This window comes from Prosopis cineraria, unplaced genomic scaffold (genome assembly GCF_029017545.1).
Source record: "Prosopis cineraria cultivar Desert tree isolate PC_DT_omini unplaced genomic scaffold, ASM2901754v1 PC106, whole genome shotgun sequence".
Lineage (NCBI taxonomy): Eukaryota > Viridiplantae > Streptophyta > Magnoliopsida > Fabales > Fabaceae > Prosopis > Prosopis cineraria.
The window spans coordinates 25,131-42,928 of record NW_026555433.1 but is presented as its reverse complement, the minus strand read 5'-3'; the positions used below and the strand labels follow the sequence as shown (position 1 = coordinate 42,928).

Sequence of the window (17,798 nt, the reverse complement as noted above, 5' to 3'; positions counted from 1 at the left end):
GCCACGGCGCATCATGATGTTTTGGAGAAATTGATGTTTTCTTGCTCATTTTGCAAATACAGTGAATTGTTTTGAATCTCATGCTTCTACATATGGTTTAAACTGTAATTTGTAAATGTTGAAAGCATATAGGAGTGTTTTAAATTATGAAAAAAAAATAGGAAACCCTATTTATATAGTTTTACAAACTTGTTAATTACCATAATATTGGGAGATTAGGGTGAATTAAAGGGTAACCTTACTTGTCTATCTCAAAGTTTATAAATAGCATGAGGATGCTGGTGTGTCAGTTGGAACACGAATGCTCCACCATAAGGAAAGTGATCACAAAGATTGAAGTAGTTTCAGATTGAAATGACAACGCTTGACTTGGGTCCTACTCTCCTATATTTTTTATGTTAGAAATAGAGATGCTACTTCCCACTATCACTAAAATCTAGCAACTACTCCAATGTCCTCTTAGGCATGCTCTTAAGAACCCACATGCATGCTCTGGATTTTGATCAAGCAGAAGAACAAGAAGTAGCATAAACTAATGAAGAATCTTCTTCTTCTTCTTCCTCCATTTTCAAACTCATGAGTCTTCTTTTTGTATAATTGTTTGCTTATCCTCAATAAACATAGTCTCAAGCTCTTACCAAATGCCTATCCAAGATGAGCTCTTGGATTCGAGTGTAGAACCACTTGTTGAGTCTTTAGAGGGAGCAAGGAAATGGCGTCATGTGGACTATATGCAAAGGTAGTGAAGGATGAAGACTAAAGACAGAGGGAGGGACGGAATGAGAAAGAAGGGGAAAGAGAAAGTGGTGTCAGCCATGGGTGCTCTAACCAGTGCCATACATAGAACCACCGAGCATGCCATCATGTGAGGAGAGAGGGAGATGGGAGACAGAGAGAGAAAGTGGGGAGGAGAGGAGAAGGAGAGGGATTGGGGAAAGAGAGAGGAAATATTAAAAAAAAATGAAATGTGGGCCCATTAACGTTTATTAACGGGAAAGAAAACTGCAAGGTGATAAGAGTGAGAACTTTTCAAGTCGAGAAATAGAATTTACCCACAGCTAAGTTTAGGATCTTCAATGACTTTTCGCATATAGTTGAAAGAAAAAATTAACCTTTACCCTTGACTACCTATAGTTAGGAATACAAGATAATTGAATTTAAAGATTAATAATTTTTAAAAATAATAATTTAATTAATTAAAATAATTATACTATGATTAAAATTGTAATAATTTAAGTAGATTGATCATCATTTTTCTTTCTAGAAAATCATATTGAGCATGTTGATAGAATCTTTTATTTTGGCAAAAAAAAAAAGATATGGTCTTTAATGTAAATATTCTCTTGATGTCTTATCTCAATTATTAAAATATTACACATCCAATAAGTTCTTAAGCATAAATATTTTTCATCTAATTTAGAGTATGCAAAATATTAAAAGTAAAGGATGCAAAATTACAAAATTTGTATATATTACTTGTAATTGTAATTTTTTTCCAAAATAATAGGATACATTTACCCACTCTCGCTTCAAAGTGAGCCCGCTATTGCGGACATGTAGTCGTAGTTAGAATAGCGAAGGCACCATGAACCCATCTTAAGTCCCACATTGGCGAGATCAAACATTGGTACACTGTTTATATTACCATGCAGGAAAACGCCTACCCCGCTGTGAACAACTTTTGAGCCGTCTTGTTAGATACGTGGTCGGGGCCAGCCAGTTTGGTAGGTTTCTAACCCAACTTTTTTCCTTTTTCCTTTTTTTATTTTTAAATTTTGCTTTGAATTTTAATAAACTATGTAGCTATCCGAAGTGCAGAGGCTGCCTTGGCAATTGGCATTCAATTTTTTAATAAAGCCACTATGCTTATTGGAGTGGAATAATAAAAATATTGATAAAGGTTATGAATTATAAAATGCAACGCATGCTGTAAAGATACTGGAAATGATTTAGAAAGATGATTAATCATGCAATCAAGTACGTACGGCTTTATTTTTATTAAGTATAACTGCGCATATATGCTTTTTATTTGGTCCTTACAGAAAATAATTTATTCTGACATTGAGAATTCCTTTAATGCTAAAAATTGTTAAAATCATAAATATTATAATAATTATTATGAATATACTCAAAATTCATAATAATTATAAAAATTATAAGAAGCCATGCTACTGCTTAATAAAAGGACATCCTATATATTATTAACAGGCCTTCATTGTTAAAATTCTCACCTAATTAACACACACACTCACACACACACACACACTATATATATATATATATATATATTTATAGTTATCAAATATGATGCCTTGTTCATTAGGAGTCATTCAAAGGGTAGCTTTTAGCCCTGTTAAGCTCCATAGAATACAATGGGTCCGTCTGCTTAATTAATATACCAATATGTAATAAATAGAAAAGGTTTTAAAATATGATGCATTTTATAAAGGTAAATTGAGAAAAAACAAATAACATCAATAATTTAGCTATACCTTTTTCGTTCTAATGAGGTATTCCCTCCAAACTCTAATACAAAGCCTTTCTCTAGAAACTTTACTTGATTCAAAATATAGAGTATTGAACAAGTTTTACACACACACAATTATATCCTTACTTTCATTATAGCCTACTTAAGTAATTAATGAGGTGTTTTGAATAAGTTAAATATTATATTTATTCCACATAAGTGTATGATAGGGAAAATGTGAAAGTTTTAAAAAAAATCAATATATTAACTCATTTTGTTTGAAAACATAAATTAATTAATAATGACTTATATCATAGTTCAGAAGAAGTAAGTAGAAGTGATTTATATATAGGAGGGAAAGGAGTACTATGTTTAAAAATTTAAGACATGTTAGCGTTTTCTAGGACTAACGAATGAGATTTTCAAGTCAATATTTACTTGTATCTTTTTTGAATTTGTAATTCATTAATAATTCTTACAATATCAGCTTGAAATTCAATATTAGCTATAATTTTAAAAATTAATGATAGTTAAAAATATTTTAACCAAAATTTTTAAAATATTAACAAAATATTAATAACTTTTTTAGCATATTTTTTACCTCTTATTAACTTCATTTTATTTAATGGGTAAAAAGAAATAGAATATATGAAAATATAATATTTATTTAAAGGAGGTGTTTTAATGTATTGGGTAGGATCTATAGGCTATTCTAAAAATACAATAGTCTTAAGAGTGTGTTCAAGAATTTAAGATTGAATGAAAATGAATGATCATTAATGGAATAAAGAGGAGCAAAATAAAATAAAATTCTTTATTGTTTGAGAGTTTTATGAAGGGAAGGAATAGTTTTATATGGCTATTGTTTGGGAATTATCATAAAATGGATGTAACAGAATGGATTAAAATATTTTCCTTTCAATATTACCCATATGATTAAATTTAAAAAAAATAATAAGGGAAAATATCAATCAAGGATCGCCAGACAAAATTTATATCAATCAAGAATTATTCTTCATTCTTGGGTATCTTATTTGACTGTTAATTTTAATTATTACTATTATTTTGTTGGACAAATATTATAATTATTTAATGGGCATTATTATTTAGGAAAATAGAGATGAAGGATTGTTAGAAAAAGTTTATGTTAATCAATAACTAGTTGTTGTCAAAATTTGAAGTCCTAATATTAAAATTAAAAATCATAAAAATAATATAATGTTTATACCATACCCTACCTGAATATGTGCAAGTTTTTTTAAATTTTTGGTGAATAATATTTATCTTATGGAATTATTTTTTCTTGAAAGTTATCATGAATTATATTATTTTTATAATTTTTTAGAATTTTTTACAATTTTTTAAATCTCTTTCAAAATTTAAAATTTATTTTTAACTTATTATTATATAAAAATAATTGGCAAATTTTGTTCATTTGAACTTTTAAAAAATTACTTTTTTTTCTAATATTAATTTTATGAAGAATATATTTTAAATAATAATAATATTTTTAAGGAAAATTTTTTATATACTTTTTAAAAAATACCTGTAAAAATATTTTTGGGTCATTCAAGCCAGCCCGATGCTCGACTGCACATCGAGCTGGGCATCAAGCAAGGGTGATGCCTAACCTAACCTTGCCTATGTGTAGCCTTAGCAGAAGGTGAGAGAGATGGCTGGATAATGAAAATAACAGATGAGATCTTTTTAGGGTAAAGGTGTAAATTCAACCACATACTATTTTTTCTAAGAGTAGCTGAAAGCCTATACAGTTGATTCAAATAAATGTTGAACTATGAAAAAGGGAGCATCCAAAGCCTCCCATTAATTTGGTAGTCACAGACATTAGTTGGCTTGGTGAGTGTACTATTTTGACCCAAGCTATGTGTATGTGGCTTTAAATGTGGCAAAATTTAATCTACATGGTATCTATATGGTGGAGGCTGAAGACAAAAGGGTTCATTGAGGGCGCACCAAACCTTAATCTAACCAAACGCTTTATTGAGCTAATATCACTTGTACATTCATCTGGAGCGAGCTTGAGCGTAAGTCCCTTGGCTAAAGCTAACTAGAATCACGAGCCATTCGCAAGAATACAAAAGGGGTAAAATCAAAGAAAAGCTCCTACGAAGTGGGTCTCATGTGCATAAAGATTCTCCTGCTATAAGAAGGTACAAAGGTCAAAAAAGCTCCATGGATCTAAGAAAAGGGAAGAATCTTAAAGTCAAGTGTGAACAAATCTCAAAGGCAATCACTTATTTTCACTGTGTAATCTCACTTAAGCCCTCCTTAATTGTGGATTATTGTATTGGTAGAGTGAAATTTCTAATAAGCTTTTGAGATGTCTGAACATGAGGAAAGGAGTGAAGGAGCAAGTGATAGCTTAAAGTTTGTGCTCAAAGGACTAAACCTCTTCTTTTCGGTGTTGTCTTCATATAAAAGAACTAAAAAGGTAATTGAAAAAAACTAAGATTAGACTAAGTCTTGTTGATGCATCAAATGATTTGACTCCTATAGGTGAGGGGAGTGATACATCTAATTAATTGGGTCAATTGGGTAAGGACAGTGAAGGTAGTAAAGGCAAGTAAATAGAATCTGAAGGTAGAGAAGTCCACGAGAGTGAGAATAAGGCAACTGAGGATTGTATAATAGATGTAGAGAAATGGATTAAAGAGTCATAGATACCAATGTATTGAAATTGAGGGAAATGATAATGTTGGTGTTGACGTAGCAAGTTGGTTGAATGAGTCTTACATTGGAATTAGAGATGATAATGGTGATAATGTTGAGAATGATGGCCATAATAATGAGGATGCTTCAGACAAGAGTAAGAATGATGAAGGAAGCTCTGAAGATAGTGACTACGAAGACTACTTAGAGGAAAGTAAAGAGGAGATAAGTGGGTTTGAATTGCACTTGAATGTTGATAGGCCTATGGAGAAAAATAAGAGGGCTAGGGACAGTGAGGCCTTTTTATGGCTGGCATGATCTTCTCAAACCTTAGTAAGGTGAAAAGGAAAATAGATAGATATACTATTGCACATGGTATGAAGGTGAGGCTTTCTAGGATGATACAAGCTGTATGTGCCAAAGGTTGTTTATTTTTATTGAATGTTCAACAAGAGGGGGTAATCTGGGTTTGAAAGTGAAGACATATTGCTATGAGCATAGGTGTGTTAGGGTATTCAAAACCCTAAAGTTTTTGCAAACTAGATAGCAGAATACTTTAAGAATAAAGTTCAAGAGAGACCAAGTTACAAAATTTTAAACATGAAGAAGGATCTAGAGCAAGATCTAAAGTTACATGTAAGCATTTACAAGTGTAAGAGAGCAAAGAGAAAGACTATAGAAGATATGAAGGATAGCTATAGAGATGAGTTTTAAAATTTGAAAGCCATTGTAATGAACTTAGATTATTAAACCCTAGATCTGATGTGAGTATCGATTTGAGTAGAGATGCCTTGGAGAATGGTAAGAGGGTGTTCAGTAAGATGTATGTTTGCTTCAATGCTTGTAAGGTAATATTTTATATTATTTTTGCAAACTTATTTTGCCTTGAAATTTGGTATTTTGTAATAACAAGTGCATGTGTTCATATAAGTGAGTTGGAATTCAGGCTATAGGCCATTTATAGACCTAGATGGTACTTTTCTCAAAGGAAGTGCTAAAGGAATTATCTTAACTGTGGTTAAATTGGATGCAGATGATTCATTATACCCTATAGCCTTTGAATTAACATAAAAGGAAAACACAATGAATTAGAAGTAGTTCTTTCAAAGGTTGCAAAGATCACTAGAACTTTATAGTGGAGAAAAGGTTACCCTAATGTTTGATATGCAAAAGGTAATTATATCATGGTTAACTTTTATATTAGTTTCATTACATTATGGTTGAATTATGACTTTATGACTGACCTTATCTTTGAGCTATAAGGTTTAATACAAACTGTGAGTGAGGTTCTCCCCCACTGTGAGCATAGATTGTGTGCAAGGCATATATATGCTAAGTGGAGTAAGAGGTAGAAAGGAGAAGAGTTGAGGAAAAAGTTTTTTTCATGTGTGCGGAGCACCTTTAAAGAAGAGTTTCAAGACAAATTGAAGAGCATGGGTTCATTATGTAGGCCAGCAGTTAAAGCTTTAGTTTCATACCTCCTGCAACATGGATAAGAGCTCATTTTAGCAATAGATGTAAGTCTTAGGTAGTGGACAACAATATGAGCGAGAGTTTAAATGCCTGAATTGATGAATATAGATTTTTGCTTGTAATTCATATGTGGGAGGAAATTAGGTTGAAGATGATGAGTAAGTGGGCTGAGAGTGGTAAGATTACTAATAGATGACATCAGGATTATAGCCTAAAGTGTTATGAAATATTTAAAAGTAATAGAATAATTGTAGCTACTTGTTCTATGTTTTTTAATGGAAATAAGGGTTATGAAGTTTTTAAGGATTGTGATAGGCACACTGTTTTCCTGGATAGAAAGACATTTAAGGCATGGGATCTGACATGGAGTTCATACGAGCATGCAATTTATGCGATGTACCATACCAAACTTGATCTTTCAACCTACATTTTTGCTTACTATCACAAGGATACTTTCAAAGCTACCTATGGGACTAAATTCCAACCTTGTTAGGGGGAAAAAATTTTAGAACACATAAAACTTCCAACATATAGAGCATGTTTTGAAGTTGTGATTAAAACACTGGTAGAACAATGTATAATATAAGAAACAATTGTGATTAAGTGTTATTTTCTTCCAACTATGATTAACACTAACCAATAATAGCATTTTCTAGCCTAGAATGAACTTTGAAGTTGTGCTTGCTGAAGGAACAACTACTGAGTATATAGAGCATCATGCTAATCCAGAAACCAAATTTCCTATCCCCAATAAGAAGGAAATGAGAAAGACCAAAAAGACCACTGCACAAAGTTCTAATGCAGCCTTTAGGAAGATTACATTTTTTGGTGAGGGATCAGATGTGTCACAACCCTCTAATCTTCCATTCACACCGTGAGGACTCATATGGAATGGACAACCAGCCATCACAACTTCACAGCTACAAGCACAATCACATGTTGGGACTAGAAAGAATCTATTATAGTAGTTTAAAGTTGTATTTTACGACTTTAATTTCTAGAATGAAGCCTTCAAGCTTCTATTTTATTAGAATGGTATTAGAATGAAGCCTTCAAGCTTTTGTTTTATGACTAATCTACTGTTGGAATGGTGTTAGAATGAAGCTTTCGAGTTTCTATTTTGTGATTGATTTGATGTGTTTAATGTCATGAAATCATGTACATTGATCTTTTAATTAATTATTATGCTTTGTGTTTTTGATTAATTACTAGTTAAGTAACATGGTTAATGTTATAGCTATTCACGAGGAAAATTTTTAGTATTTTAGGATTCATGCTCACACAAGAAGGCAATGGATCTTGGCATCTTCATGTCATAACTCTATTTAATCACACTTTAGTGCCTCATTTTCAAACAAACAATCTAAGGGAAATAATAGAGATATATATATATATATATAGATAAATTTTCATAGTGACGTTAAGAGGTAAATAGACAAACTCAGAGATAAGCAAATAAACACAACCAAAAATTGATAAAAGCATAAGTTTCATATTCCTCTCATTTCAATTACATAAATTACAAAAGACAAACATAACCCATGACAATGCTAGAACTGCTATTGCAATTTTAGCCTTCCTTCTTTTCTATCCTTTTCTTAATCTTCATCAATTCATAATAACTTAAACCAAGCTTTGCACCTAAGCCTTCACTGAGGTCTTTGCTTCTCAACCCACAATTGGGCTCATATAACTTGTTTATATGATCTAAAAGCTCCTTGATCACAACCTTTGACTTCTCTCCGAGATCATCATTATGCCCTCTAAAATACCTACAACCACCTCCCTATCAATCTCTTTGACAACTTAGATGTAAGAACTAGAAACCACATGGGTGAATGATAAATTATACTTCAATATTAATCTCGTAACACTTTTAGCACCTATAAAATCTTCTTCCTAAGTTGCTTTCAATCCATGCCGTTAATTGAGGAGTAACTAATTCGCAATGACATACTCTCCTTGGACCTTCATATTCGACCTCCCCACCATGTCTTCTTAACAATGAAATATTTCGTCTACTTGTTACGGTAGAAGATGAACCTGAGTTAGCCATGGCACTTGCACTCTGCATAAAAGACTTCTTTTGACAAGCTCTTCTTCTTCTCTAATGCGTGACAGTGGTAGGTGGGGAGTTATTTCAACACAATGAAAATTTTACTTACACCAATTTGTACAACAGTCAAATTAATGGACTATCATATGTAAAAAATTAGTGGGACCCATAAAAAAAAACTAACATCCATGACTACCAAATTAACGGGAGGCTCTGGATGCTCCCTTTTTCATAGTTCAACATTTATGTTAAACTAACTAATAGTATAAACTACTAATTACTTTTAAAAAAAACAGTATGTGGATAAATTTACATATTTACCCTTTTTTTATCAGGATAGGAGGTTGGAGATAATTTTATAAATGAAATAATTATATTGTGCAGTCCATTCGTAACTCCCTAATTTTGGGGGGCCAAAAATTGAGTTATGGATGGCAAAGGAGAGCTTTAGAGGCCCTACCTTGCCATTACATCTCCTTTTTTTAAAAAAAAACTCACAAACAATAACTTAGACATTTTAGTCATCCTGCTCCAATCTCATTCCTCCTTAAAAAAAAAAAATCTTTCAAACGTAGTGTAAAGCCCAAGGCTGATCATCAACTGCTTTGTCAAATATATAAGATGAGGACCCAAGTGTGCTATAGACTTGTGAGCGTAGCTCATGTGACCGAGTCTAGAATAGACTCAATATCTCACTCCCACTACCTCAATGACTAGAGCAACTATATCTCATTGCCTTAATATACCATTTTTACTATTTTCGAAATTTGAAGTAAAACATTGCATTTAAAATAAATTTAGAGTCTAGATATAATTTAGGGATTCATATATCATTTAACCCTATTATTTTTTATATTATAAAACATTTTATCTTCTTCCGTATTTTCTTATATTCTTTACATTTAAGGAACCATAAACATCAAATTAAAATATATATCATAAAAAGAACATTTCTAAAATTACGATGGTCCTAAAGTCACAGCCAGAGACTAATCCTCAACTGCTCTGTTAAGCCACATAGGTCACCCGACAGAGTCCAAACTCGGCATCCTAGTCCAACAGCCTCAATGACTTTACTCGAGCAATTTTTCCACTGCCTCAATACGCACGCTTGGGCTACTAACTATCGGCCTATTGCCGCATTGCTCGGAAGCCGTGCGTCGAAGTCTTGCACTTATATATACACTTATATACAATATATTACTTGGAATATTATTTGACATGGGACTTTGTGTTTATTCTAAGCCGTTGTTAATAGAACACAGTCTGGTGATTACAAACCTGGTGCTTGAACCATGCCATGTTGCGTCCTGTGTTGTTAATTATCTCGTGGCATTCCATTTCCAGGAAGTTCAATGATCTTCTTCCTTTTGCTTTGCGATCTTCGTCCTCTGTGTCTATTCTTTCCCTTTGACGTTCAACGGAGAGCATGAACCAGAGTTGAACAAGCCTGATGAAGATCCACTTCCATTTTCTGCTACTTTCACAAGAGAATAAAAAAATGATAGGGGGAAAAAACCCAAAAAAAAAAAAACTACATGAGATTTCATGTTCATGAAGTATTTTTTTTGTTTTTTTTTGTTTTGGCTTGACGGGGAACACACAGTCGCATGCCCCAACAGATAGAACCCACGATCTTCTCTTTTGAAGGATTTTCATGCCACTAGGCACATATTAACTATAGTTTTCTTGCAACGCTAGGAATTCTGATGCTGATCACAGTGATAAACAAGAGCCTACATTCAATAAAATTGTCCTATAATCGGTATTAAATTTGTTCTATGATCGTTATTTGTAAATTTTGAATCCCTTTTTATAATAATTTTGATTTTTCTATAAATTTTTTGGCAATTTTCTGTAATTAGGACCAAAACAGTTAAAGTTAATTTTTATTAATGAGATAAACAACATTGCACAAAAATGAGTTTAGAGTTCAAGCACTATTGGACATTTAATTTAAGAGCAAATTTGTCATTTAATTCTTATATATGTATGTATGTATGTATGTATGTTCTTTTAAAAAAAATTGATGGCCCTTTATTTTACCAAATATTAATGATTATTTTTATAAATATTTTTATATAAAAAGAAGAGATTTATATATAGTATTGGAGGGAGTACTATGTTTAAAAATAAAAACCATGTTGATCTTTTATATATGTAATTAATGAGGTTTTCTAGTTAATAATTAATTGTATTTTTTACTTTATAATTTTAAATAATTACATTAATAATTTTTTAATAATGGCTTGAAATTCAATATTATTTATAACTATTAAAAAGTAATCATAATTAGAAATATTTGAAACTAAAATTTTCAATTACTTATTATTCTGATTTTTAAAATAATTTTTATTTTAAATTTTAATTTTTGATTAAAATTTTACTACTTTAAAATTCTAATAAAATAAAATATTAGTTACTTTTATTAGAGGCAATACTATTTGAGATATCAACACGCACAAAATATGGGCACCTCTCCTACTTGCTTTTTTTAAATGTATATTTTACCTCTTATTAACATCTTTTTTATTTTTTAGTACCTTTTATTTTATGCCTAAAAAAGAAAGAGAATAACATATGGAAATACATTTTTTATAATGTAAAACATTATGTGATTTTTTCCAATTCATTATTATATTCTTTATGTTTAACCAAGCATAAACATCAAATAAAAAATATGTATTTAATTTTTTTTCTTCTCATTCTATCAAAGAATATTTCTACAATCAAAGAAGATATTTTAGGGTGTTTTATAGTACTTAAAGGCTCTTCTTAAAGAGAAGAGAAGATAAAGGTCCTAAAGTCAGAGGCTGATCCTTAACACATTGCTAGGCGGAATTAAAACTAGAGGCTTATACACAACGGACTTGGCGCTTATACCATGCCATGCTGCGTGCTTGCTGTGTCGTCATCGTGGCATTCCATTTCGGGCAAGTTCGATGATTTCTCAAACATCATCGTCTTCCTCTCGCTTTGCCTCTTTATGGTCCTCGCAAGACACATCACTGTTTGATCATAATACATTTATTTCAAATGCTAAGTCGGTGGCCTTTGTTTGGTGCCATTTGAGAAGGCGATGATGAAGTTCAGTGCGGCATGCTGGGCCTGGGCCTATCAGTTTCCTTTGACGTTCAGCAGAGAGTACGCACACAAGAGTCTCTTCCGCATTGGTTAACTTGAAGATATTCTGATTGCAAACTTTTGGACTGATGAAGATCCACCTCCATTTTCTGTTAGTTTCACAAGAGAATAAACATATGACAGAAAAAACCCCAAAAAAAAAAAAATTCCTGTATATGGTTCGCCGGCTAATATGATTCTCAGTTTTTCTTTTTCCTTCACTGGGAAGAGCGTGTGCCCCCTAATAATTGACAAACAAGTGCCGACTATAACACGATGTTATAGAACGGGCCATGGTTGTGCCCAGGATCTGATTTATTATCTATCTGTAACACGATGTTAAAATCTGCAGCACAGGATGGGACCAGGTGAAATCTCAACCGACAATATCATTTTAAATAAAGCCGTTAATTAAAACTTAGAGTGTAAAATGCCCTTTAAGCTCTAAAATAAAAAGATCGATCTTTTAAGATTAAGATTGACCCTTTTAAATTCTTTTTATAATTTTTTTTAAATTTTAATTTAAAAAAAAATTAAATACCACACTAAATTTAAAACCTTAACCTCTTTTTACAAAAATGAAGACAACATATATGAAAAACTTAATATACGTGCCATTGTTTGAGCTCCATCAAAAAAATAAAATTATATTAATATTAATGACAATAAAAATAATCAAGATTCCATGACAGGAACAAAATTTAATTATTATTGAAGTTGATTTTGTAATATTTTATTAAACTAAAATGTCTTTAAATATTTAATGTTATGTGTAATAATTTTTTCAAGATATTAAAAATAAAAAAATATATATAGGGCCCAGGCCCTCAGGCTGACCAAAATAATGCCCTAAAGTATAATCAAGCTATATAAGACTAACTCGTCTGAACTGTAGTCCTTAATTGACATCTCGAATTTGAAGATCAGGTACAGCGTGAAAGGGCCTCACGATTTCACAATTACATCACAGAAGAGTGAAGACATGGCATGCTTATTTTTGCATGAATGTTACAAAAAGGAAGGCCTACAACAATTAAATAAAAAATGATTGTAATGCCGCTATCCAGAGGCATATATGTATGTAGCAGTGAATTAGAGTAACATCGGCCAGGAGCTCCCATGGAATTGAATGAAAGGAAAGAAGGGGTAAAAACACAAAGTTGAACTAATAGCGGTTCCAGTAGGTTCTGCGTCTGAACCAGTTGTAATCAGGCAAGCCCTGAATAGGTCCCATGGCTGCAATTGCTATATCCTGCAATGGGGGGAACATACCATGAAAACCATATACGCCTTGAAACATCATACCCAAAATAATTTCATGAGAATAATGATGTCATGTCTCTGCAGATTTCAACTGTTACCTTGTCATAAATAAATCGGTTTGCCACACGTTTAAGTGTGCTTGCATCTACTGCATCGATTCTAGCAAAAAGTTCAGCAAATGGAATCCTTCGACCATATGTGAGCAACTGAAATTGATAAAATTTGGTGAGTATAGCAATTTGTCATGAACATAATCCTTAATGCCAGAGAGCAGGAGATAAAAATGATGCTGCATGCAAGCAAGTCATAATTGAGATGCATAAAGCCAAATATCACAGATTTTAGAATTCAAATAATGCGTGCAGATTACCAGATTTTCGACACAATCTCACCAAAAACACATTCTCTTGTTGTAAACCAACATCCAAATATGTTAAGACATCAAAATGAGATAAGAACAGTGTACGAATTTTTCTTAACATTATAAAATAGGAAACAAAAGGGGGAGACTTGTGAGATGCATGCAAATAAATCAGTTACATAAGTATAAGTGCCATTTTCCTATTACTCCATGTTCATTACCAAGACCTTTGTCATCATGGAGCATAATTCAGCTTAAAAGTTCAAGCAAAACACAGCAAAATTGAAGCTCTTTTCTTCCTATAGTGAATATCCGCTCCCCCCCCCTTTGGGTAAAATAGTAAGATGAAAAAAAATAATGTACCTGGCGCCCAATATCTTCAGCCACCGGACTTGTGCCATCTATGTGAAGCAGGAGTGAAGATTTCAACTGAAACAAAGACAATACATTAAACTAGGAACTGGATATAGAAATGAATCACATCAAAGATTTTGCAATACATATACACACACACACAAATCCATACCACAGAAGAGGAATTAAAGGAAAATGTGGCACAAAGATATTCAGGTATGAACTTGGGCTTATAACTATTAGAACTTTAGAAGATCTAATTATATCATTGTAGGAATGAAAGAAACCATTATCTGAGGAAGATAATATACGGACCAGGACTAAGGACATTCATCCTGACTAAAGCAAACCTTGGCTGAATAACCATTACTACAAGTTTCTGACATCTATCACAAATTATCCAACTCAGCCCATATTTTTTTTCTGAGCCAAGCACAGGCACATTTCCAATTTCCACATGGAATTAGCAGGATCGTATACAAGTATGGAGAGTCAACACGCAGGTAAGGTGCCTTACCTGATTACGAGCACGTGTGACATCATCTTCTGAGACCCGATAAGCCAACTTGGTGGTCTCATACATTATTGCATAGGCCAAATCATCCAAGCAATCCGGCTGAAAGGAATAAAAGTTAAAAAAAAAAAAAGCAAAAATATTAAAGATGCAAGGTTACGCATTATGAAAATTCAACAAAAGAAAACATCATACAAAGTATTATCCTTAGCCCTTACAGCTTAAGCAATATGCTTTCTCAAACATCAAAATATTAATTCATACACCAGAACATTACTTAGATTGTATATATCCAAAATCGAGACTAGCACAGCATTGGCATTCTTATTAGTTATTAGTTAGTTGACACAGTTCATTTCTCCATAATCCAGGTTTGGAAAACAAGATACCCAATATCCATCATCGTGCAAGTTAGAGGTCAAACTTTCCCCCATCATCATCACCAGTACATGGCATCAAATATTTCTGTGATCTGCATACAATTTAGAGAGGGGGGCCTACTTATTCCTAATGAAATGAAATCTGGTGCATGGAGGAAAGTCATGCAATAAACCAAGAAACTTGAGGAGAATAAACAAACTTCATTGAAGCAAGGAGGATATTTGGTTTCTTCTCCTCAAGATATTCATTGAAACAAAATTCACCTAGTTCCAACCTCCAATATAAAAACTAAAAAATTGCTCACCTTGGCCACAGCATAAACACCAAAAAGACCTGTGTCCTTATAGTTGGTGTTGAAAGCCATCATGCTTTCCGCAACTTCATTAATGCCAACCCGCTGGGCTAACTCAGAACTGTTTGTGCAGTTAAAATCTTCTCAGTACAAGGACAAATTATTGAAAAAGAAAACTACAATTGACATACCCCATATGTTTTCCACCTCCTGCTGTCTTGTTCCATGAGCCCAGCATAGCCTGCATGACCATCAGGGAAATGGAATCCGGATCTGTCCAGGCAGCTCCTTCAAAAGCTACCGCAAATTGTGCAAGGGGAATATCATCATCAATCATTCTAACCTGTTAGACAAAGAAATTGATAATTAACATTGCTACCAAAAAGTGTCAATGTGAGCGTTCTGAGGATATATATTCTCACCTCAGACCCAGTAAAAATGGCTGGTTCTTTCGCAACTAATTGAGAAGCTGTAGTAGGATCTGCTGACAACTTCGTAAACAATTTTTTTACCTGCTCAACAATATCTTCATGCTTGACAGCTCCAGATGCAGCTATAACCTAAGAAAGCCCAAACAGAAAACATCCATCAGGCTAACTGCCATATCCTGTTATTAGATAAGAATAATCTGTATGGTAAGTAAGTTAAAGGATAACCACACTTAGAGATACCATGCATCCATCATTTAGAAGGAGATGCAAACAAACAGGTACTCAGATTTTCAGCATACCATCCTAGGAGCCGTGTAGTGTGTCTGAATGTAGTTCTGCAGATGATCTTTAGTGATAGTCTTAATATTATGAGCAGGTCCAAGAATAGTTCTGCCCAGAGGAGTGTACTGGAAAGCTGTCGCGTGCAAATGGTCAAAAATAACTTCCTCTGTTTGCCCCTCAACCTACAAGCAATTCCACGTAATAAACAAATTAGAATATAAAAGAAAGCATGTTCAGCTTATATTTAGACAATTCAACTATATGCAATACTTGCTGCAAGACTAACCTTTTGGAGTATAAACAACTATTCAGATTAGTGCACTTAACAGTTATTCATTATACCGGTGAAAGAATAAACTCACTTAACTAGTTTAAGATTGACTATTCATTATACCGGGTGAAAGAATAAACTTTTGGCACTAGAAACAGCACCTATGGTACCATGCTTGATTAGAGACCACATGTAAATACACATGAATGAAATTAGACAAATGCCAAGCAAAACTATCAAACCTATGAAATGGGAAGTGCGAAGGTTGTTAAATGTTATGGGCAACCTTCAAAAAGAAGAGCCCACCTTTACAGTAAAAGTCAAAACCTTGTCTTTCTTCCTTAACAACAACAAAATTGACCTAGAAAGATAAATTGGAATAAACAAACCAAGCCCTAGCAATCAGATATCTTTCCCAACCACATAATCAAGCCTACGCCTTTCCTATGTGACTGAGAAATTTGACCCTACAAAATTAAGATTAAGAACCACAAATTCGTTAAATTACATGATTTATATAACATAAATATATAAATTTGAAGAAAAAGATAACTACCTTACAATGTAAAATGCACATGAAGATGAACGAAATTAGACAAATGTCATCCAGAACTAACTGTTATGAGCAACCTACAGAAAGAACCCGACTTCACATAAAAAGTCAGAACTTTTTGTCTTTATTCCTTAACAATAACAAAATTGACCTGGAAAAGGTAAACCGGAATAAACAAACCCAAGCCCTTGGGGTTAGTCATCCTATCCAACCACATAATCAACCAAATGCCTTCCCTATATGAGCGAGAAATTTGATCCTACAAACTTAAAATTAAGAACAACTAAATTCATAAAAATGATTCTCACTCGATCCTTAGACGCAAAGTAATCCTCATTACCTCTTCCATCTCCCTGAGGATCACATCGCGCTCCCGGCTAATGCGGTTCCCGTCAAACTTGGAATTCTGCAGTATGTCAGATAAAATATCAAGTGCCTTAGGAACATCCTTATCAGTAACCTTAGCGTAATACGTGGTTTGCTCCCTCGATGTATACGCATTCAAATGCCCGCCCATGTTCTCAATCTCCTCCTCCAACTCACGCGCCGTCCTCTTCTCCGTACCCTTGAAGATCATGTGCTCGAGAAAATGTGCGGTCCCATTGGTCTCCTCCGTCTCAAATCGTGATCCCGCGTCGATCCAGACGCCAACCGTGGCGGTTTTTGCGGCAAGGTTAGACTCCGTAGCTACACGCAATCCATTAGGAAGCGTAGTAATACGAGTTTCAGGTGCAGAGAGGATTCGAGTGTGGTCCGATAAGGTGGGGCCAGGAGACCCGTATTTGAGGAATCGTGGGTCGGGATTTTCAAGCTGCTTGAGCTTGGACTTCACGGCCTCGGCAAGACGATCATAGATCATAGCATTGGGAGGAGGAGGGGAAGGAAGGGACAATTCGGCGGCGACAGCCGGGGAGGATGATGAGGATCGGACAGTCTGGTACGCCGATGAGAGCGCAGAGCTGCGACGTCGTTGTGAACGCCGAGCCAGAGTTATTAGGTGCTTGAACGCCATGGCTCAATGTACCTGGCTCGCCCTGGTGCAGCTAGGGTAAACCAGAAAAGTATTCTGGCGTGGGTGAGGGGTGGACTACGAAAGAAGAGAAGAAGGGGACTGTGAAGATTTAGGGGAAGTTTTGAGCCAAAAAAAAAAAAATTCTAGAAAAGCAAAGTGAAAATGAAATATATAACCAATTTAAAAATATAAAATATTTTTTTAAAAGTTGAATGTTTAATCTTTTAAGGTATAATCATTTTTTTTTTAAAAGTATTTCTATTGATAATGACTTTATATTTATTGTAGGGTATTT

At 33.6% G+C, this 17,798-nt stretch overlaps 1 protein-coding gene across 1 annotated transcript; it reads right to left on the bottom strand.

Moving 5' to 3' along the window:
* Positions 1–12,669: 12,669 nt before the first annotated feature.
* On the bottom strand, positions 12,670–17,591 carry LOC129295400 (probable mitochondrial-processing peptidase subunit beta, mitochondrial). The gene is made up of 9 exons (XM_054933915.1): positions 16,832–17,591; positions 15,685–15,849; positions 15,377–15,514; positions 15,146–15,297; positions 14,967–15,075; positions 14,285–14,383; positions 13,777–13,842; positions 13,151–13,258; positions 12,670–13,041 (listed from the first exon to the last, which is right to left on the bottom strand). Exons 1-9 carry the CDS (start codon positions 17,501–17,503, stop codon positions 12,955–12,957), a joined length of 1,596 nt encoding a protein of 531 aa, XP_054789890.1. The 5' UTR covers positions 17,504–17,591; the 3' UTR covers positions 12,670–12,954.
* Between the last annotated feature and the right edge of the window lie 207 nt (positions 17,592–17,798).

Excerpts from the sequence above, each read along its gene's own strand:
- LOC129295400 (XM_054933915.1), bottom strand. The coding sequence starts at position 17,503 with ATGGCGTTCAAGCACCTAATAACTCTGGCTCGGCGTTCACAACGACGT. Across the intron at positions 15,515-15,684 it reads ACTACACGGCTCCTAGGATG|GTTATAGCTGCATCTGGAGC; the intron begins GTATGCTGAAAA and ends GGGCTTTCTTAG. Across the intron at positions 15,298-15,376 it reads CCATTTTTACTGGGTCTGAG|GTTAGAATGATTGATGATGA; the intron begins GTGAGAATATAT and ends TTTGTCTAACAG.